The sequence below is a fragment of the Macaca nemestrina genome, chromosome 5 (assembly GCF_043159975.1).
Source record: "Macaca nemestrina isolate mMacNem1 chromosome 5, mMacNem.hap1, whole genome shotgun sequence".
NCBI classification, from domain to species: domain Eukaryota; kingdom Metazoa; phylum Chordata; class Mammalia; order Primates; family Cercopithecidae; genus Macaca; species Macaca nemestrina.
Window position 1 is genome coordinate 80,906,711 of NC_092129.1, and position 22,339 is coordinate 80,929,049.

Here is a 22,339-nt window from a genome sequence, read left to right on the forward strand (position 1 = left end):
GAGTGACTTAGATTAAAAAGGAGGTTTTAGATGGATTAATCTGGTAACAGGTGCTCAGATTGGAAGCAGGAGTCCTGGAAGCCAAGGCCCTTGTGCAGGCAGGCAGGGATAAGATGGTGTGGGAGAGGCAGCTACAATGACTTTGAGCTCCAGACCTGAGGCAAGCTGGTATAGGTATTTGAGGATGAAAGAGAGTATTTAGCCCTCGGAGCGGGCTGCAGGGGCGGCCTGTGCAGCAGTGGCCCAGATCAAGTCTCGGGACCTTCGCGGTAAGAAGGAGGAGCTGCTCAAACAGCTAGACGACCTGAAGGTGGAGCAGTCCCAGCCGCGCGTCGCCACCAGCCCTCCAAGCTCTCTAAGATCGTGTCATCCGCAGTTCCATTGCCCGTGTTCTTACCGTAATTAACCAGACTCAACACAAAGAAAACTTCAGGAAATTCTACAAGGGCAAGAAGTACAAGCCCCTGGACCTGCGGCCTGAGAAGACACGTGCCATGCGCCACTGGCCCAGCAAGCACGAGGAGAACCAGAAGACCAAGAAGCAGCCACGGAAGGAGTGGCTGTACCCGCTGCGTAAGTACACAGTCAAGGCGTGAACGTCACATTGTCAAAAAAAGAGAACTGGCTGAGGAAAACAAAAGAAAAGTGTGTATTTAATATGCAATTCTGTATTCATTCAACAAATATTTATTGAAGGCAAACAATGCAGAACTCATAACCCCCTGATGATGGATTCATCGTGGTTCTCATGCAGGAGCAAAACACACAGCATATGCCTTTCATGTGCAGCCTAAATCCCATTGCAGTGAGCCATGTTACCAGGCAGTTTCTGGCTGTACCAAAACAGAAGCTGCTTTCTCTGGGCCTCCGCGTGTAGCAGGGTTCCTTCACTTTAAATGAAAATGTCTGATTATGTGTCTTCATTGACTACAAAGAGATCAGACCAGTGGAACTGAAGATGGCTTTGATGTTCTACGATCAAGTCAGATTTATTCATCATAGCCCTGTGTGTCTTTCTACCTCAAAACACCGGGTTACCACTGAAATCCAAATTTATCAAAGTGCCATAGCACGAGATCCAGCTGTGCCTCCATCACTGCCCTTCTTTCCTTGTGTTCAGAACTTCTACTTTCTATTTCGCTTTTGGCTTCACAGTTTGAGACTGGGAAAAGGCGTATTATTCCAAAAAAACAGATGGTTGAGCCTTAGAAAGCTGCTGAATTTCTGCAGAGATGATCGGTATAGCACTTAGCACATTATTGGTGCTCAAGAAAGTTAAAACAGATTTTAAATAGACAGACTTTGCTGTTATTGAGGTATCCTAAGGGAGCTTTTAAATCCCCAGTGTTACCAAAATGACCAGCCATCCTTGGAAAAACTAAAGCAGTCTGGAATAGGCTTTCCTTCTATATTTTCCACCCAAAGATGACTCTTTAACTCCTCTCCACTCCCCAAAAGTTAAATGCCTGGAGCATAGACAAGATGACAACCTTCTAATGCCAGGCTAGCATTTTTCACCTTAGTACAGCACAGAAGCATGTAGTGCCTCCCTCTAAGTCCTGGGAAGTTCTTCATATGCTCATTTTACAGGGTAACTGAAGCACAGAGGTTGCCTGCCTACTGCCCAGTTCTTTTGGTAATGGAATGTCTTTTTCCTCTGCATGCTGCCTGTGGACTCAGAGCAGTTCTGCTCCTTGTCAGATTTATTTGGCACATGTAGCACAGACCACACAAGTGGCCTCTGTCAACTCTGATAGAAAGGGGGAGCTCAACACCCTTTTATGAACATTCTACTTTAAACCTGTCAGGCTCTAAAATTAGGCAGGAGTTGCTATCACCAGACATTCTTCTGTGTGAAGGGGCTGCCCTTTGCAGCCTACCTTTCATCTTTCATAGATGAGCACATCCCATGACTGGCGATAGTGGGAGTCCTGGCATTTGCCTCAGATAGCACAGTATCTGAACTGGATCAAATGTGTTACTGAAGATTGTTTTCAGGAACCTAACTGATTGCACATTCGCGTCTTAACACAATTGATTTTATTACTCAATGTGTGCATCCCAAGGAGAATAATTTCAAGAGAGATAGGTGATCTTTGCACAACTAAGGTCATTCATTTGAAGGAACAGTAATGTGCCATTGATTTGTCATACTTCTCTTTTTTCTTTAAAGGAAGATATTCTTTTTTTTTTGAAACCAGATTTGCATGTTAAGGCAGCTAGATGTGTATTTAGTGATTGCCATCTTGTGCTAAAACATGCTTCCAGAGTTAAACTGCTTTATCATTGGTGATGCCTCTGGAAAGTTGTGCTTAACAACAGACATGGGATTTCTGAAACTTTATACTTATGTACTTTATATAAATGTACATCATTTCTTCTTTTTTTTTTTTAATAAAAAACATTCAGCTCAAGGATCTGTAAGTTCTTATCTGTTAAACAATTATTCTTAGAATATGGTTTTAAATGTGCAAAATCAGAAGCTGCTTTAAATTTAATTGATTACTTAAAAAGTTGGGATAGCTTTATGATTCGCTCAAGCGTTTTTTTCATTTGTGAAATGAATGGTGTCTGTTAAGCCTTAAAAAAATACTATTGAAATGGAATTTTTTTAGTAGAATGGCCATGGAAAGATGTAGTGGGATTTTTATTGCTTTAATAATCTGTCTTCAAGATGGTAACACTAATGACTGTGTGGAAAAGGATCATCTTTCTAAGCTGACTCATTTTGCTAAAATAGTAACAGCAACCACTCTTGTATCTGGAATATCGCTTTTTAAATGCTTGAATGAGTCTCCTTTTTAAGAAAATAATGAAAACAGTCTGGGTGCGGTGGCTCACGTCTGTAATCCCAGCACTTTGGGAGGTTGAGGTGGACAGATCACTGAAGGTCAAGAGATCGAGACCAGCCTGGCCAACATGGTGAAACCCTGTCTCTACTAAAAATACCAAAATTACCCGGGCGTGGTGGTGCGCACCTGTATTCTCAACTGCTCAGGAGGCTGAGGCAGGAGAATCGCTTGAACCTAGGAGGCAGAGGCTGCTGTGAGCTGAGATCATGCCACTTCACTCCAGCCTGGGCAACAGAGCAAGATTCCGTCTCAAAAAAAAAAAAGCAAATAGCATTTCTGGCAGAATATTTGTCCCCTGGATTCCCTAGAGATGGGTGGTCATTGTCTTGGGGAAGAAAGAAATGAGTGTGTTAAATCTATGCCAAAGGCTCTAACACTTTCAACATTTTGCATAATTGCACCCAATAAAGATATTTACAAGGAAGTAATAACTTGAAGTTAATTACTTTGTGATGTAGTAGGAAAAAAACACTGAACCAGGGACTTGAGAGACCTTGGTAGTAACTTGCCATAAGCTGGCAGTGTTGCCTTGTCAGGTATCTTTTTTTTTTTTTTTTTTTTTTTAAAGACAGAGTCTGGCTGTGTTGCCCAGGCTGGAGTGCAATGACGCAATCTCGGCTCACCGCAACTTCTGCCTCCTGGGTTCAAGAGATTCTCGTGCCTCAGCCTCCTGAATAGCTGGGGCTACAGGTGCCCTCCACCATAACTGGCTAAGTTCTGTATTTTTAGAGACACTGGGTTTTGCCATGATGGCCAGGCTGGTCTTGAACTCCTGTCCTCAAGTGATCTGCCCGCCTTGGCCTCCCAAAGTTCTGGGATTGCAAGCATGAGTCACCACACCCAACCCTTGGCAGGTATCTTTATCTTCTTGACTCTTATTTTGTCATTTGTAAAATAAGAGAGGACTGCTAGCTGGATGAAAGCCCAGAGTGACAACCTCTCCTTATATCTGAAACTAAAATTTTAAAGTCCCAGAATTTACTGTTATTATCGTATATCCTCAGGGCTGAGAAAGAACTGACACCAGCTTTGTTTACCAGGTGGTACAGTCTTGTGACTGCTCCGAAAATACCCTTCTCAGCCCTCTATCAAGAATCAGTGTGGGCTTCATGAAGGGTGTGGTTCCTTACAGCCTTGTGGTGCTTAATGTTATTGGTTTGGGATGTGGAATAATATTGTTATGCTGCTGTGTGTCTCCACAATGAAGAGTTCAAGTTTTTTGGTTTTTTTTTTTTTTTTGAAGGAGAATTTTTATTAAGTACAGAAACTCAGCAGTGTATATTTAACACAGTTTAGTGGCAAGTTCTTTGACCTCTGCCTTTTACCACTTGGCAATGTAAGCTGCAGATTTATGACCCCAGACATTGCCTCCCGGGTGACAGTGATCTCAGCATACCCATCATTGTAACTGGTCCTGGTAGTTTCCACCAGCTTAGCCAGAGCTCCTTTGTCTTCCCAGTTAACCTGTATGCAGGCAACACTGGTGCCGGTCTCCCTGTGGACTACACGTCCCAGTCTGGCCGTTCCTGTATGACGTAGTAGGGAACCCCCTCTCATGAGACAGGGCAGATGGCAAGACAGCCTGCTGGAAAGGATCCATGTTGTGTGCAGTCACTACCAGTTGAGCCACCTTATTCTCCCACAAGGTAGTGACAGTGTTAACCGCTGCTCCAAGGACAGGTGGTCTCCAGTGGGGACCTCCCCTTTGCCAGCAGCTTTCTTCTCAGCCCAGGCCAGCAGCCATTGCTTCTTCTCTTGCTCTGTCTCTGGTCAGTACCTGTGGGCCAGCCTAGGCAGCTGAGTGCTGTTTTGCTGCCCAAGGCCTGGACGAACTGGTTCCTCATGAAGGAACTTTCAGCCATGTTTAGAGGACAGCCCTTTGTCACTGCAGCTGGATGTAGTGGGGCCGCTTGACAAAGGTGAGGTCTCTTGGGGTTGGATGTCCTGCAAGTGCCAACATTCTTGGGTCTCTCTCAGGTGATTCATCACCTTGGCTGCCTGCTTCTTCACAACAGGGCCTGAGGCCACCATCTCCAGCTGCCCAAGATACCAACAGAGTCTAACGTTTAAAGAAGAAGAAAATGAAATTAAGGAAAGCAGCTTTCTTAATTTACTGTGTAACTTCAGTCAGCCGCTGGCTGGCTCAATCACTGTCGTAATGTTTGGTTTTATTTTCTGTGTCCCTCATGAAGGCTTCATATCAATATACTCCAAGATAGTCCCGCTTATGAGATCTTACCGGTGCTTCCAAAGACAATCTATCTGTTCATTGTGTATTCTTTGGTGGTGCTTGTAGTCTGTTAAGGTGAAAGGGGGTGCCAGGTCCAGGCTCCTTGTTGAACTAGATCTATTGTACAACCCATTTACTCTGCTGTTGACAAGAAGAAGGAAGACAGGGCCCTCTCTGCCTCACATGATGAGCTGTTAGCCCTGGAAGACAGACAGACTTTTCCTATTACTCAAGTGGGCATCTGTTAGATCCCATGTGAGCACTTTGTCTTCCTGTCCATTGAGGGTCTCATAAAAGCTTTGGCATCCCACTATAGAACTGTGTGCACAGTGGACACTCAGAAAGAATGGAGGTGTATTATCAGCTCTCTCATTGGTTACAGTATGGGAAAAAGGAAAAGGAAGTAATTTTGTTTACCTTGAACCTGAGTACTGTGATAGCAATAAACTACCAAGTAAAGAAACAACACATGCATTTAAGCTTTGGCAACTGTTTACTTATCAAGCACTAATGGCTCTTATATATATGTATAAATGACATTTTATATGTTACTAATAATAGTTTAAGGTTCTAATAGTCCTACCACAACTCCACTGTAGCCGATGAGAGGAGTCAGGGAGACTGGTTGGTTGGTTGGTCATGATGCTAGTGAAGTAGAGAGCTCTGAGCTGGTTTGCCTATATAAATGACAGAGAAGACACTTGCTTGTGAAACCAAATGACCAAGTGGGTGCCTGAGTGTAGGGGCCTTGGCACAAGATGATCCTGAGGGTTGAAAATAGGGTGGCTGAGAAGAGAGTGTTGCTATTAGCCCAAGTAAGAGGCCCATGGAGGAGCATGTATCTGGGCACATTGATTTGGAGATGTGGACAGGCCATCTACCACATGAGATCATGAACCCCCATAGCCTAGGCAACTTGACGGGCTTCTTAACCAGCCCCTCACAGGTGACTTCCAGGAAACACACGTCTGGCTATGGCCCTGCAGATGTGGACATGGAGGTCCTTTGCATAGAGCAGATTGTTGGAGCTCTCTGAGATGGCAAAGAGGGAATTTGAAAAGAGAAAAGAGACAGCCAAGTATAGAAAATTGCAAAACAGGAAGAAGAGGAGGTAATAATGGATCAATTAGGAAGGTTGAAAAAGATTTCAAGGAATGTAAAAGAACCAGAGAAATACTGCACCCAGGAAGCCAAAGAAGCATTTGCCATATAGGGATTGAAAGGGATGAGGCCTGGAAAGGAACCATTCAATAATGTCATTTCTGAACAATGAGAGAAAGAGAAAGAATCGATTCTCCAATAAATGGTGTCTAATAGTTGGCCATTTGGGAAAACGTAGATCCCAGACCATATGTAAACATAACATATAAATGTAAAAAATCAAGATGAAATTATAGACAAATTTTTATAACTTGGGGTCGAGAATGTTTTATAAGCTAGGAAGCTAAAAGGGAAAAACAGATATTTGGGTACATAAATATTAACACCTTTTTGCATCTCAAGACACCACAGAGAAAGTTAAAAAAAAAAAAAAAAACAACTGGTGGTGTACTGGGACAAAATACAAACAAAGCATGATAGAAAAAAGGTTACTACCCTTTAGTGTAAGATAAATTTCTGTAACCAGAAAGGAGAAGTAACAGAATAAAAGAGCAGGTATACTTTGTTCTCCAAGGACAAAATATAAAATGACAATGAAAATGTTTGCTAATAAAAAAAATACAATAAGGAAATGGCAGTGTTTGCCTGTCAGACTAGTAAAAATTAAAATCCATTTTAACATCCACTACTGATGAGGCATGGACACTTAGGCAGACATTGTCACTGGGCACCTAAGTTGTTCAGTCCTCTTTGAGAATATTTGGTCCAGATTTATTGAATTTTTGAGTGTATGTATACTTTGATTTAGCAGTCTCATGTCTAAGAATATATCATATAGAAATCATACCATGAGAATACCAGATTTATCTAAAAGGGGTTTATTACATCATTAACAATCACAGAACATAAAGAATAACCTAAATATCAGTGAGAAAATGGTTAAATGTGTGTGCATCCATAGAATGAAATATTAGGCAGCCATTTTTAAAAAGAGGTAAATCTGGGTGTTTTACTCTGAAAAGAATTCCATGATAAATTGCTATGTGAAGAGGGAGAATGAATCATAGCCCAATATTAGCCCGATCCCATTTATCACTATATAATAATAACCCCTATGTGTATTTGAACATGTAAATAGGTATGTCTCTATACACCCATGAAAATGTTGGGAAGGACATATACCAACAGGGTAGAGGCAGGGATGGAGAGGCAACGAGAAAGACAGAAACATTCATTGATGACCTATGAAAGAGCAGGGATGGGTATGGGAATCAATGGGGTGGGAAAGTGGTGAGCTGTGAGTATGGGGTACTCGGGATTAATGATTAGAAAGATGGAGATGTAGCTTAAGAGGCAGACAGGGTGACACATAAGGTTTTTGTTGGCTAGGATAGGAGAAATTTGAGTCTAGCTGTATGCCGAAGGGAAAAAATACAAAAAACAAAAACCAATAATTGAAAGAGCACAGTAGTAGTGGAGGCAGTGAGAAATGGAATCAAGACAGGGCGATCCTCCTTTCTCTGGGGTTGCAGAGACTGAATGAAGTTAGCAGAAACTTTACCAGGAGCTACAAGCAGATGGACCCTATGAGGGATAGGCAAGGCCAGAGGCAGAGAGTAGGGATGCAAATGGTGCTGTCAGAAATGGAAAAGAAAAAAAAAGGAAGACATTGGAAACTACTCTTGAATTGATTTAAGTGGGGAAAGATGGAAGACATTGAGGAAGGAAAAGACGTAAGACGTAAGTTCAGAGCCAGCTGAGATCAAGTATTCATTTGTAATGAAGCAAGTTGCCATTTCCTGAGTGTCCAGCAGCCCAGGGGAGGAGAAGGAATCCCGTGGGTTTGGGTCAGAATTAGAGGAGTTCCAGACTTAGTGACATTTAAAGAGCTGCCCAGGGGTCCCAAGCTGGGCCAGGAAAGCCCAAGCGATGCTGACAGCCTGAGAGAATATAAAGAACTGAATGTCTTCATAAGAGTTTTTTAAAAAATAAAGGCAGATACCCCAGGGGTAAGGAAATGACAGAAGTGGCAAAAGAGCAAGTTGGAGCCCCAAGGGGGGTTGTCCTAGTTCCTTGCAGAAGAAATTCAGGCTCTAAGGGCCAAGGTGTAACCAAGGTGATGGGTGAGTATCGTGCTATTGGTTTGTCTCAGGAGACTCTTAAGTCCCATGAGGGCAGGAATTATGCATCTCGCCTTCTTTACATCAGGGCTGAGTGCAGTCCCTGGCACATAAGAGACACACAGCAAACATTGGAGGGAACCAGCAGCTAGGGTAGGGTGGAAACTAAGGTCTTGGTGTTGAGGCATTCAGGCATCTCTAAGGTGAGGATGCTGGACAGGCTTCACTGTTAGTCACTGAGGGAAATCACAGGAGACCCAGGTAAAGAGAAGTACAGAGACTTGTATTAAAATGATCAAGAATTCTGGGAAAACGTCTGGTTTTAGTTGATATTAATTTGTGTCCCTTACAAAAAAACAGTTCATATAAAAAGCCCTCAAGAACCAGGTAGACCTTTTAGGTTTGTTAGTTTTCATTGACATAATTTATAGTGACCCATTTATATTTCTCCAAGTCGCAATTCCCTAAGAAGATGGCTCCTCATAGCCGAGGGAAGGATGAGAGCTACATACACTCGCTCTTTGTCCTGGAAAACCTGGGATTTGCAAGTGAATTTCATAATAAAATCTAGATCAAATGTCTCCAGTCAAGCTGGTGCCCACTAGCAAATGACAGACTCTCCTACTGATAAAAAAAAAAAAAAAAAAAGTTCCCAGTCTCTTCACATACTCCTTTCTTCATGGTTTTTTTTTCTTTTTTTTTTTTTTTTTTTTTGAGACAGAGTTTCGCTTAGCCTGGAGTGCAATGACCAGATCTCTGCTCACCGCAACCCCCACTTCCCGGATTCAGGCAATTCTCCTGCCTCAGTCTCCTGAAGTAGCTGGGATTACAGGTGCCCACCACCACGCCCAGCTAATTTTTTTGTATTTTTAGTTGAGATGGTGTTTCCCCATGTTGGCCAGCTTGGTCTTGAACTCCTGACCTCAGGTGATGCTCCTGCCTTGTCCTCCCGAAGTGCGGGGATTACAGGTGTGAGCCACCCCGCCCGGCCTTTTCTTCATGTTTTGTTGTTATGGTTTTTTTTTTGGAGACAGAGCCTCACTCTGTCACCCAGGCTGGAGTGCAGTGGCACCATCTCAGCTCACTGCAACCTCCGCCTCCCGGGTTCAAGCTATTCTTCTGCCTCAGCCTCCTAAGTAGCTGAGATTACAGGCACGCGCCACCACACCCAGCTAATGTTTGCGTTTTTAGTAGGGACAGCGTTTTGCCATGTCATGTTGTCTAGGCTGGTCTCGCTGGGGGTAGTTGGAGGGAATTTGATTTTTTGAACTTCAGGTTTTATCGTGAGATTTCAGCAGTTCAATCACATATGCAGGCTCCACTTCTAATTCTCGTTCTCTTGCTATTTCCACCACATATGCAGTGACTTCCTCCATTGAAGTCTTGAACCCTTCGGAATCATCCGTGAGCGTTACAATCACTTCTTTCAAACTCCTATTAATGCGGATATTCTGACCTCCTCCCTTGAATCATGAATGTTCTTCATGGTATCTAGAATGGTGAATCCTTTCTAGAAGGTTTTCAATTTACTTTACCCAGATCCATCAGAGGAATGTATGTCAACTATAGCCTTATTTGCTTTATTGTGGTTGTCTGGAACCAAAAACTCAGTATATCTCCGAGGTATGCCTGTATGTTTATTTCAAGACTAAAATACAGAAACTTCCTGTAAGGAGTCTTCTTGCCCACAATTAAGTCATCTTCACAGTGTTCTTTCATTTTGGACTGCATTCAAAATATTGTTTTTAACATTAGGACCACGCCAACTTAAAGCTTGGATATATTTCTGCAACTACGGGGATAATGGGAACTTTGTGCTTTCAGTGGCATTCTCCAAGGATGCCTTTGTCCTGGAGTCAGATAAGTGAGTTGCAGGCTGGCTTTCAGGTACTAGAAATCTTACAGGTGGTAGCAAGAAAAGTGAGATGGGAGGAGGAAGTTGAATTGTCATGAAGCATCAAGAGATAGAGCACTTTGGGAATGATGGAGGGTCTGAGAGTCAGTTAGCCGGGATGAAGAGTGTATCAGTCCAGCTGGCTGCGTGAAGACCAAGGTACATGAGAAGGGGTCAGCCTGGGGAGAATTGAGCTGCACCTGGATTTGAAACTAGATGAGAAGCTGGGGGTAGTTGGAGGGAATTTGAGTTTTTGAACAGATGATTCAGTGAAGGTAGCCTCATGTGAGATGGTTTGCTCGCTCGCTCATTGATGCTGTTGCCTCTGTGGGTATAGTGCTCTGAATTCTAACTCTTGAGTTGAAGGCTATGTATTTTAGCTCACTAATCCCAGCCAGTCCCTTGGAACTTGTTCCTCTTACTCCGTGTTTACTTGTACCTACCCACACAGTTACATTCTATTGGTGGCTGCTAACTGGCACTAAATAACTTTAAATAAAACTGTATTCCCTCTGATAATTTTGAACTCTGAAGAGTATTCTCCATGATTCCTCAGATGCCAAATTTAAATGTATCTCTCAGTATTTCTCTGCAGAGTCCGAAACAAATGCTTTTTATATTACTGTTTCTTGGCAGGTTTCAGAAAACTACCAGATTGCAGGCATTTATCACGGTCCTCTAACTCCTATCTCTAAATCTGCATCCCTGCCCATTCTGCCCCTCCACACACCTCCCCCACCCCCATGGTTATTTCTATGGACTTTGTGGCAACTTTGCGCAACAGAACTGCTACCTTAAAAAGTTATGGATAAAATATGGCTCCAGGTCACATGAAGTGTAAAGGCTTATGCCCATGACTGGAACATAAGGTCAACAAGATGATTCCAAACTGGGGCACTCTCCAGGGGTTGTTTGGGGGTAAAAACACCATGTTTACACAAAGAGAAAGCTATTCACAGCTTTCTTTCGGGAAAAAAAGCATTATCAGCTTTTTGTGGCTTATTTATTCTATGGCTTATCAGTTGACTAACTTTTAATGTTCCCTTCCTTGTGCCTTTTTTTTTAAATCCTTTATCCAAAAGGATATGGAGATGTTGACTTTGAACTTGCCAGAGGTAGACCAGATTCTAGAAGGCTTTATGAACCTTTATCAATAGTGGAGAGAAGGGTCTTTGTTTAACCAGGAATAATAGGATTTCTATGTTTTTCCTCATCAGCTTTCTAAGCTAATAAGTTTTGTTGCTGCTAGCATTTGTTTAGTAGTTCAGCATAGAAAAATGACGTCGAGCATCTTAACATTTAGAGAGGAAGTTGAATATGAAATTTGGTTTCTGGAATATAAGCCTCACTAGATTGAGTTGCTTGGCAGGATGGCAAATCTGCCCCTCCCAGCACTGAGAGGGATGAGAAGGAGCAGAGAATGGAAAGCCTGTTTTCTGTGTGCCTCAGGAAGGCCCGGAGAGGTGGGCACAACGGCCACATGTGGGGATGCAGAATTGAGGCTGGGAGAGGATAAATGATATGTGAAGGGCATCCTGCAAGACAGTTGTGGAATAAGAATTCCAATGCAGGTCTCCCTGTTTTCAAATGCAGGCTCTTTAAACTGCTCTACATTCTCTCCATAAAAACTGAAAGATGCTTCACCAAATAGCCCTTTAGAGGAGCTAGGTTTTCATTGTGCTACTGTACATCATAAAGAGAGAATTTACTATCTTTCCCATTTAAAAGCATGCAGTATTTACTAAGTAATGCTAAATCTTATACTCTGCTTTCTTATGTTCTAGATTTTCTACCTTAGCAAGGATGGTACGAAGATTCCAATGTTCATTGTGCATAAAAAAGGCATAAAATTGGATGGCTCTCATCCCGCTTTCTTATATGGCTATGGCGGCTTCAACATATCCATCACACCCAACTACAGGTGAGCTCAGAACACACTCAGAGTGCTAGTCTTTGATCTTTTCCATATAGTGGAAACAAACCAGAGTGCTCTACTAAATCAACTTTCTAAAATACATTACTGGCCAGGCATGGTGGCTCACACCTATAATGGGAGGCTAAGGCGGGCAGATCACCTAAGGTCAGGAGTTCAAGACCAGCCGGGCCAACGTAGTGAAACCCTGTATCTACTAAAAATACCAAAAATATTAGCTGGATGTGGTGGCGGATCCCTGTAATCCCAGCTACTCAGGAGGCTAAGGCAGGAGAATAATCACTTGAACCCAGGAGGCAGAGGTTGCAGTGAGCCAAGATCACGCCACTGCACTCCAGCCTGGGCAACAAGAACGAAACTCCATCTCAAATAAAATACAGTTCTGCAAAATTCTTGCTGCTTGTTTTCATAGATGGGCAGGATTATGTGTTAATTATCTGAATTTTTGACCAGGAATTGAAGAATCATTTACAAGCTAATTTTGAAAAACAACCAAAAATGTCCTCAGTGTAATAGGTTGTTTGGGAACTGGATGGGGAGGCTATGGCTGCATGACTACAGAAGATTAGTATTAATCGAGGTCTTAAAGGAAGCTCCTTTCTTCAGTGTTTGTCATTTGCTGCCACCACACTACCTTCAGTATTCTCTTCAGAGGGAATGATTTCTTAGCTGATGATATTTTTCAACAGCAGAGTCTTAAAATAGACTGTCTTAACGTTCAGCCATAAATGTTTTCTGTGTACTCTGTTACATCATCTATTTTAGACTGTTGTGTGCTGTTTCTGTGATTATTTCCCAGATAACTACGTTCAGGGAGAAAATTCTACATTTATATGTTTGCGATTGTTGGTATAAATATCTTCTGTTGCCGGGCGCGGTGGCTCACGCCTGTAATCCCAGCACTTTGGGAGGCCGAGGCGGGCGGATCACAAGGTCAGGAGATCGAGACCACGGTGAAACCCCGTCTCTACTAAAAATACAAAAAATTCGCCGGGCGCGGTTGTGGGCGCCTGTAGTCCCAGCTACTTGGGAGGCTGAGGCAGGAGAATGGCGTGAACCCGGGAGGCGGAGCTTGCAGTGAGCCGAGATCGCGCCACTGCACTCCAGCCTGGGCGACAGAGCGAGACTCCGTCTCAAAAAAAAAAATAAATAAATAAATAAATAAATAAATAAATATCTTCTGTTATTTGCAAACTTGATTTTAATATCCCATTGCTAGTATAAAATGGAATTTGCTTTGAGCACTTTTAATAAAAACAAGGAGGTTCCCACCAGCAAGACTAGCTTTGAGCCAACTTCTAAATAGAACCCCATATGAAATCTGATTCACAGATTCATCCAGGATCTTTTCTGTTTGGGAAGAGATTCATGGACTGGTGACTACTAGGACATAAATTCAGAATAGATTCAACCATCTGTCCCGAAGTTGAATACAAGAACACTGGTACTTTGTTTTGAGCACTCAATATCTGTAGAAGCTCATTATTTTAGATTTAATGAAGTATGAAATATGATGCCTGCCCTCAAGTGATTTATAATGAAATTGTGGACCTCAAATAACTGGCTGAAGAGTTAGCATTTATCCTTTTGTTAGCAAGGAGCTGATGGGAGGCTTTGTGTACAATCACGATGTAGAGCAGTATTTTCGAAAGATATATGTGGCATCATCATATGAGCAAATGAAGGGAAACTAGTTAGAAAAGTGTCATAACGGTTGCTGTTCATTCATTCTATACTGACAGCTCCATATACCAGGCAACATTCCAGATATGGGGACTTCCCATCTCTTTCCAGTTTCCCAGGCAACAAGATTTGTTATGATTGTAATAACAAATATGTAATATTAACATATTGATATCTGTGTGTTAGTATTACATGCCATGTTATTCTCTGACATTATTAGTCTAAGAATGCAAGCCTCAGGTAGAGCAACCTTGCCCCTTGAAAAAAAAATAAAAACGACGATAAATGTTGGGGTGTATTATATTAACCTAATCCTTATATCACTCGAAGTATTAAAATGCAGGCTTCAGTTTTACCTCACAGCGATGCTCGAGTTTGGGGCAGTGAATGCGTGCTTCATCAGTGGACAATGAGTCACCTCGAGCCCCATTCCCTGGGTCCCAGCAGGTGGGCCAGGATCAAGACAACACTGATTCCCAAGTGGATCTACTGTAGCTAAAACCACTTGTCTTTGTTCATTTGGGCAACAAGCATTTATTAAGCCTGCCCCGTTGGGATTCAAGAGATGAGTCCTGGGGCCATTTTCATCCCAGAACCCAGTGCATTTAATAATAGTCTCAGGAGAGACCATCAGAGATGCATGAAAATCTTGAAGAGAGGACCAAGTGATCAGACATCAGTTTGGCTAATAAGGTGTGGTTGGATGGCCTGATACATCTACCCTAACTCATCTGACCTTTCCTGTTCATCCTCAATACGCAGGAAATTAGCATTCAAACCATTGAGAGCCTTCAGTATATAGAAGCCCATGGTTTCCCCAGTTACTAAAAGAGTGACACAGTTCTCCGAAATAGTTCTCAAAGCACAGTTAATTTTAATTAACAGCATGTCACTCAGTACTTTTAGGGTCGCCATAGAAAGAGAAGAGGGAAACAAAATCCAAATTTTCCAAAGGACTGAATGCTGTTTCCTAGAGGGTTTGTGCTGTAGTTTCTTCTGCTTATCTTTAGAAAATATTCTCCAGCCCTGATAACTCTATTCCTGATCTCCTTTACCTCTTGCATACCCTGTGTTGGCTAATTTACCATAGAAATTTCTGTAGAACTGGAAAACATGTTTAAAAATCCATGTTCCAGAAAAAGCTTTTTCTTTTTTCCAACTTAGTTTAGAGAAAGTTAACTCAAAAAATGATAAAAAGGACTATTATCAGGTCCTCCTGTGAGCCCAGCACCATTCATGCCTGGGCTGGCAGTGTTTTGTTTTTTTCTCTGTTTATATTATGAATTGTGTAGTGAAATATTTATCAATGTAGAAAAAGAAGACACTGAATGCTCATGAAAACATATTAGCTTTGCCTGAGCGCAGTGGTTCACGCCTGTAATGCCAGCACTTTGGGAGGCCAGAGCAGGCGGATCACTTGAGGTCAGGAATTCAAGACCAGCCTGGCCAACTTGGCAAAACCCCGTCTCTACTAAAAATACAAAAATTAGCCAGGCATGGTGTCATACACCTATAATTCCAGCTACTCAGGAGGCTGAGGCTGGAGGATCACTTGAGTCTGGAAGATGGAGGTTGCAGTGAGTCATGTTTGTGTCACTGCACTCCAGCCTGGGTGACAGAGTGAGACTCTGTCTCAAAAAATATGTATATATATTAGCTTTGCAGTTAAGCATTAATAGGAAGTTACGTATTTTTCACTTTAATCAAGCAATAAAAGAAATGTCAAGCTCCTATTTTGATGATATTACTCAGAGTGTTGTTGGGCACTTTTTTGAGATGGAGAGAGAGCATGGTCTTCACTAGGCAGTTAATGGAAGGTTAACTGTTTTTACTGCCTCTCAGTGTTTCCAGGCTTATTTTCGTGAGACACATGGGCGGTATCCTGGCAGTGGCCAACATCAGAGGAGGTGGCGAATATGGAGAGACGTGGCATAAAGGTGAGGTGTTTACAGAAACACAAGTCTGACATCATCAAAGCTAAGGTTGTGCTCATCCTTCCTGTTTGAATGAGCTGAGCGGGTCAGAAGCAGGAAAGCTTTCTGGCTAGATGAATGAAAAACAAGGATATTATCAGACACATTTAGGCACCAACCCCCCTTAAAAACAACTCACTCTTTTCAGATGTTATTTTCTTTTGTTACAATAAATAGATGAAGTACATATTTTTCAGAAGCATTCCCTGTTATTTTGGGGCTTAACTCATAGGTTGTGTTTTTAATTATCACTGTCAGGAGTGAATCTTGGAGAGCTTTTTGGTATTTATGCTGTCTCCTGTTAGCCTTGTTTTTATAGTTTAGCATGAGTTGACTGTCTTGAAACAGAAGTCAAGGCAGGTCATTTTCTCTTAAGAGAAAGGAGCAATCTTGGAGCTTTCTGTTCCCAGTGTGGGCATCCTCCTGCTGGATTTCTCAGATCCTCCCGGCATTGCTGAGAAATCGCATCCTCCTAGCATTGCTGCTGTGACTCTATTGTGCGTGAGTTTTAGACATAAAAACAGTGATTTTTCTTTTCTAGTTTTATTCCATCTCCATTCTCTGGCCTCCTGAAGCATGTATTGTAGCTGATTGACTAATACCCAACTTTATACCCCAGATGGTCACAATTTTTTTGAATGATCGTATTTTAAAACCACATCTCTTCCACTTCTTTCTATGTGGAGCACCCCTCACCCAGGCTTTTGTGTATCTGAAATTGAATTCATAGACTTACCAGTGGTCTGAAGAGGTTCTTCACTTGTCTTGGTCCTGTGTCTTTAGGGGAGGGAGGACACGGGAAAGCACTTTCACCTCCACCAGCTCTGTGCTTCCCCCAATCTTGACACCAGCATGGCCCCCAGTGCTTGGGGTTGGTCAGCAGCTCTACGTGAGAGGGATCTCCTCAGTATCAGAGACCACCCTTCAGATAGCTGTGCCTCCCTTCTGTTTCCTACGCCATCCCAAACCTGAGGCTCCGGAATTTTTTTGCATCAAATCAGCAAACATGATTGGATAAACCTATAAAGAGATTCCCATAAGAACCTGTTAGGAAGGCCGGGCGCGGTGGCTCAAGCCTGTAATCCCAGCACTTTGGGAGGCCGAGACGGGAGGATCACAAGGTCAGGAGATCGAGACCATCCTGGCGAACACGGTGAAACCACGTCTCTACTAAAAAATACAAAAAACTAGCCGGGCGAGATGGCGGGCGCCTGTAATCCCAGTTACTTGGGAGGCTGAGGCAGGAGAATGGTGTAAACCCCAGAGGCGGAGCTTGCAGTGAGCTGAGATCCGGCCACTGCACTCCAGCCCGGGCGACAGAGCCAGACTCCCTCTCAAAAAAAAAAAAAAGAACCTGTTAGGTACCGTATGCAGGAAAGGCTTAGGCCTGACCCCTGGGCATCCAACCTGCACCGCAGGGGCTGACAGCAGACTTCTCAAGTGCACCTTAGTGAAAGTGAGTGCCCCTGGCTGGCCATCTGGTCCACCATTGCCAGGTATCATCCCCAGAAACTACTGACTGTGACTATCTTTGAAACTGCAAAGAATTCGTTGCATAATTTTGAGCTGATATTAGATTTTACACTAAAATCATACTGTGAAACTGATATTAAAAGATGAGTGATAAGAGGATAAAATTTCTGTATACCATATGTGTGATTTACATCCCAAATATGTGTGCTAATTCTGAACCCCTTGACTCACCTGATTTCTTATTTAAGTTGTATGTAGTTTATGTACCATACCCCCTACTCACGGTCCCCTGATCCTGGGATCCTCTCCTGAAAGAACTGGATTCTTCTCCAGAAAACCCCTTTGGTCATCAGATGTCCACCATGCTCTGATAGGGAAGAGTAACTTTACTCCTGGTCTGCTCTCTCATTCTTTTATTAATTAGAACCAAGTTATTTTCCAGTCTTGGGACTAAGGCTAACAGTAGACTATGTTTAGACTGATTTATAAAGTTCCTCAAAATTTAGGCCATGATGAAAGGACCAGAAATAGACCTTTTCCAGTTATAGCCTAGGATATAACACTGGTAAATCTGAATTCCATTCTGTTAATTGACTTTAAAATTTAATGCTCTTTTTAAAATATAGTCATATACCCAAAATACTGTTATTCCTGGTAACTAAGTAATCCTAGCTATTCTAAATTCACTGGTAATTTCTTACTGAAATCTTAACATTTGTTTTGATATGAAAAACATTTCAGTAGCACTGCTTTGTCTTTAATTAAATTTCAGCAGAAGTGGTTAATCCCAAATATCTAATTAGATCTGTGTCTGGTCTTTGTTCATTTCAAAGGCAGTGATTTCAGACATCTGTTCCTTTGAGGACTTGCTTTTGACTTTTGGCCTTTACTTATAGATATTTCATGGCCCTGTAAATGTTTCTCCAAGTAATTTGTTTGGTTTAATACACTGGAATGATTTGCAGATGATAAAGCCCAGATTCTCTGGGGAAATGTTGAAGATCTTTCATTCTAGAATTGAGAAACCATAATGTGATGCTCTGCGGCAGCACTGCCTCACCACCCAATTCCTGCTGGTTCTTTCCATTAACAACCGAGAGCAAGACTGGGGAATTTTTTTCTCCCCATCCCTGACCATGTCAGACTCCTGCAGAGGTGGGGTGGGAAGCGTGCCTCTGCAGAGCACTTCCACCTCCATCTTTGCAGGGAGGGGAGGCATGAGCACTCCCACGGCCAGCTCCGACTCGGGTGCCGGGTGCAACCCAGAGGACTAAACACTGCTGCAGGTCTTGCTTTATACTTGTAAGTTCAGCTTCCCAAAATACAGGTTCCTTGTGATGCCATGCTGCTATCCTTTCATTATCATGCTTCTCTTAGAACCAACCATCTGTTCCCTTTGGGGCGTTTCCTGTTTAAGTTCTAGAGGCTTTTAGAAAAATACAGATCCACCATATGGATTAGCATTGTGGTATTGATGATATATTTCCACAGTGCATAACAGAACTTAAATTGAGGCTTTTTTTTAAATGCAGTGTTAACCCGTGGTTTTTAAGTTAATCAGTAGTTGAAACTGTGCCCTATCATTTGAATTCCCTTTAAACTGATTTTTATGTTTTGTTAATTAACTTTCTTCCACTTTGGCACATTGTAGGTGGTATCTTGGCGAACAAACAGAACTGCTTTGATGACTTTCAGTGCGCTGCTGAGTATCTGATCAAGGAAGGTTACACATCTCCCAAGAGGCTGACTATTAATGGAGGTTCAAATGGAGGCCTCTTAGTGGGTAAGTACTGGGTTTTATTCATTGTACTTACTAGTTAGCCCTCTTGGGGTTTTCAGATACACCATCTGTAGGCAGCTCTTGATTTACTTGGTGGATAGGACCACAAAGTGGCATAAGGAGAGCAAAACCTATTTGTACCATTTGTATTTGGGCATCTGATAAATGACATACAAAGAGACCCTATTCTGCCTTGGGCAGGTCCTGAGATCTTGAACAAGTCCCTTAGTCTCCCTTATCACTGTGAAAGCAAGTGGGGATGGGAGGAGGGGATACAGGGTTTCCAGAAAGTCCTCAAGCTTTTCAACATTCACTTTGGGGAGTAACGCTCTATTACTGATGAGAATCCCCACGCCTCTGACAGATATCGGAGAGGCTGGGGAGCTTTGGAGCCTTTGGGCAGGTGATTTCTGATGGTTTCCTCCTATGCTCTGAGGATAAATGCAACCAGGGCTCTGGAAGCTTGTAAGTATTGCCTTGCTTTGTTTAATGATAGACTGCCTCCCTTTTCTTTCTACCTTGGGTTTTTAGCTGCTTGTGCAAATCAGAGACCTGACCTGTTTGGTTGTGTTATTGCCCAAGTTGGAGTAATGGACATGCTGAAGTTTCATAAATACACCATTGGCCATGCTTGGACCACTGATTATGGGTGCTCGGACAGCAAACAACACTTTGAATGGCTTGTCAAGTAAGGTTTTATTGACTATATTAAACCACTAACAACATATATATAAGTTGAACACAGTGACCACAGGATTAGTGCTTGAGCCTTGTCACCTTCAGTGCCTTGCATTTGCATATAATCTACTGGAGAAGACATAGGAATACCTACTTGTCTTTCTTGTTTTAATATAGTCTTTAACAAAAGCAACAAACTACAAAAATGTGGTAGGACAGAATTCTACAGATGGCCTCCCAAGATTCCTACCCTTGTTATTCAGACACTTATCTAGGTACTGCTTGCTGTGAGGGAGCAGGATATTAATCTGCTGCTCTTTGGAGTACCTGAGGGGTCCCAAATCATGCAAACCCTTAAAGGCTAAGCACATTCTCTGGCTGGAGTCAGGGATGCAGCAAAAAGGGAGGTCAAAGAAATTGGAAGCATATATAAAGGATTCAGCCTGCCATTGCCGGCTTTGACGATGGAGGAAGCGGACCTCTAGAACTTTTGAGCAACCCCTAACCAACAGCCATCAAGGAAACAGGACCTAAGTCCCACAGCCGCACACAACTGAATTCTGCCAACATCCCAAGACTGCAAGTAGGTTTTTTCCAGAGTTTCCCCGTAAGAGTCCAACCAGCCAACACCTTGACTTTGACCTTGGGAGACCCAGAGCAGAGAACCCAGCTGAGCCAACTGAGACTTACTTCATGCTGTTAAATTTGTGGTAATTTGTTACTGTAGCAATCAAAAGGTATTATTATACTTTCTATCCATATATGGGATCTCCTTTTCTAAGTTAAGCAAAGAATATATGCTCCTGAAATGGTAGGTCAAAAATAGGGGAAGAGAGTGTTGAGTATGGTGGCTCATACCTGTGATCCCAGCACTTTAGGAGGCCAAGATAGGCAGATCACTTGAGCTTAGGAGTTCAAGACCAGTCGTTCATGGGCAATGTGGTGAAACACTGTCTCTAAAAAATTAGCTGGGCATGGTGGTGCATGTCTGTAGTTCCAGCTACTCGGGAGGCTGAGATGGAAGGATGGCTTGAGCCTGGGAGACAGAGGTTGCAGTGAGCCAGGATCACACCACTGCATTCCAAGACCCTGTCTCAAAAAAAAAAAAAAAAAAAAAAAAGGAATATATTCAAGTACAGTTAAACTTCTTTTATGCTCAATATAGCTACACGTTTGAAACATTATTGAAATCCTATACAACTTCCCTCGTATCCTGCAACCACTATGCTGATAACAATGAGTAAACAGACATTAAAACTTCTTTTTGACAGTAAGCGTGCCTATGATTTGCGTTGTTTCAGCAGCCCTGTGAGATTCCTTCTTACAGTCTTTCAAAGTTGGAGCCACATAAGTGACACAGCTCCCCAGTTTCCAGGAACCCTTGCCAGTCATGGCCTAAATGGTAATGCAAGCACAGTCCGTGGTAGTCACTCACATACTAGTTAACAACAGTCCTCATTGCTAGTAAACTACCTACGTCCCTGTGCCATAAAACTCTACTGTTGCTCTCCAGCCTCACAAAGGCGTTTTTGCCTTCCAGATACTCTCCATTGCATAACGTGAAGTTACCGGAAGCAGATGACATCCAGTACCCGTCCATGCTGCTCCTCACTGCTGACCATGATGACCGTGTGGTCCCTCTTCACTCCCTGAAGTTCATCGCCACCCTTCAGTACATCGTGGGCCGCAGCAGGAAGCAAAGCAACCCCCTGCTTATCCACGTGGACACCAAGGCGGGCCATGGGGCAGGGAAGCCCACAGCCAAAGTGATAGAGGAAGTCTCAGACATGTTTGCGTTCATAGCGCGGTGCCTGAACATCGACTGGATTCCATAAACAGTTTCCTGCTTCCTCCTGGCAACGACAGAAAACCTCAAGGGCTTTCCCACGTTCAAACCGAGAAACCACTGGGCATAATGCTTCCCCACGGGAACATTATTCCTGCACTCACAGACTACAGTTGAACAGAACTGCTGTGGGAATTTTATCTTTTTTAGGCTTCTCCTTTTTAGCAAGCCCTTGACGTTTCTTTTTCCACCCAGTCTAGGCACACGTGGTTTTTTTTTTTTTTTTTTTAAAGGCATGTTTGGATAAATAGCTAAATGGCAACAAACACATTGTGAATATTAGATTGCTGAATTAAGGATCATAGTCGGGCACACTTATATATAACACCTCAGCGAAATTTGCTTCTATATCCATAACCTCTATATCTTTAAATAAATGTGAGAAATGTTCTCATGGAGAAGACTTCTTTGCAACAATAATAAATGTTATTTAAGAATGACAGGCTTTACTTCCGGTTTCTTCATATTGAGGGGCCAACTCCAGAAGTGGAGTTTTCTGTGAGAATAAAGCGTTTCACCTTTCTGCAACAAGTTACTTTCCAAGCAGTGAAGTCATAGAATGTCTGTTAGCTTCGAAAAGAAGTTGTTCAGCCACTCCATCTCCCTTGTTAGAGGCGATGAAGCTGTCAGAGGGGGTTCACTGTCATAAACACTAACCACTTAGTTGGGTAAAAATCTGATCTGGGGATCTTTTGGTTTGGATGCCTCCTTTCAAAAATCACTGGACTGGAAAATTCAGATTATTCACCTATTTGTCTGTGTCTTGATTTGTTTAC

The 22,339-nt window shown here is 42.6% G+C and overlaps 1 protein-coding gene across 1 annotated transcript in view; it reads left to right on the plus strand.

Annotated features, from left to right (window-relative positions):
* The window catches only part of PRE (prolyl endopeptidase), a 134,730-nt gene extending 112,727 nt beyond the window's left edge, over nt 1-22,003 (plus strand). Inside the window, exons 11-15 of the mRNA XM_011736419.3 lie at nt 11,982-12,118; nt 15,656-15,750; nt 18,911-19,042; nt 19,571-19,727; nt 21,258-22,003. Of these exons, the coding sequence (XP_011734721.1) occupies nt 11,982-12,118; nt 15,656-15,750; nt 18,911-19,042; nt 19,571-19,727; nt 21,258-21,552 (816 nt within the window). The 3' untranslated portion in view covers nt 21,553-22,003. The remainder of the gene's footprint in view (nt 1-11,981; nt 12,119-15,655; nt 15,751-18,910; nt 19,043-19,570; nt 19,728-21,257) is intronic.
* Nucleotides 22,004-22,339: the final 336 nt, after the last annotated feature.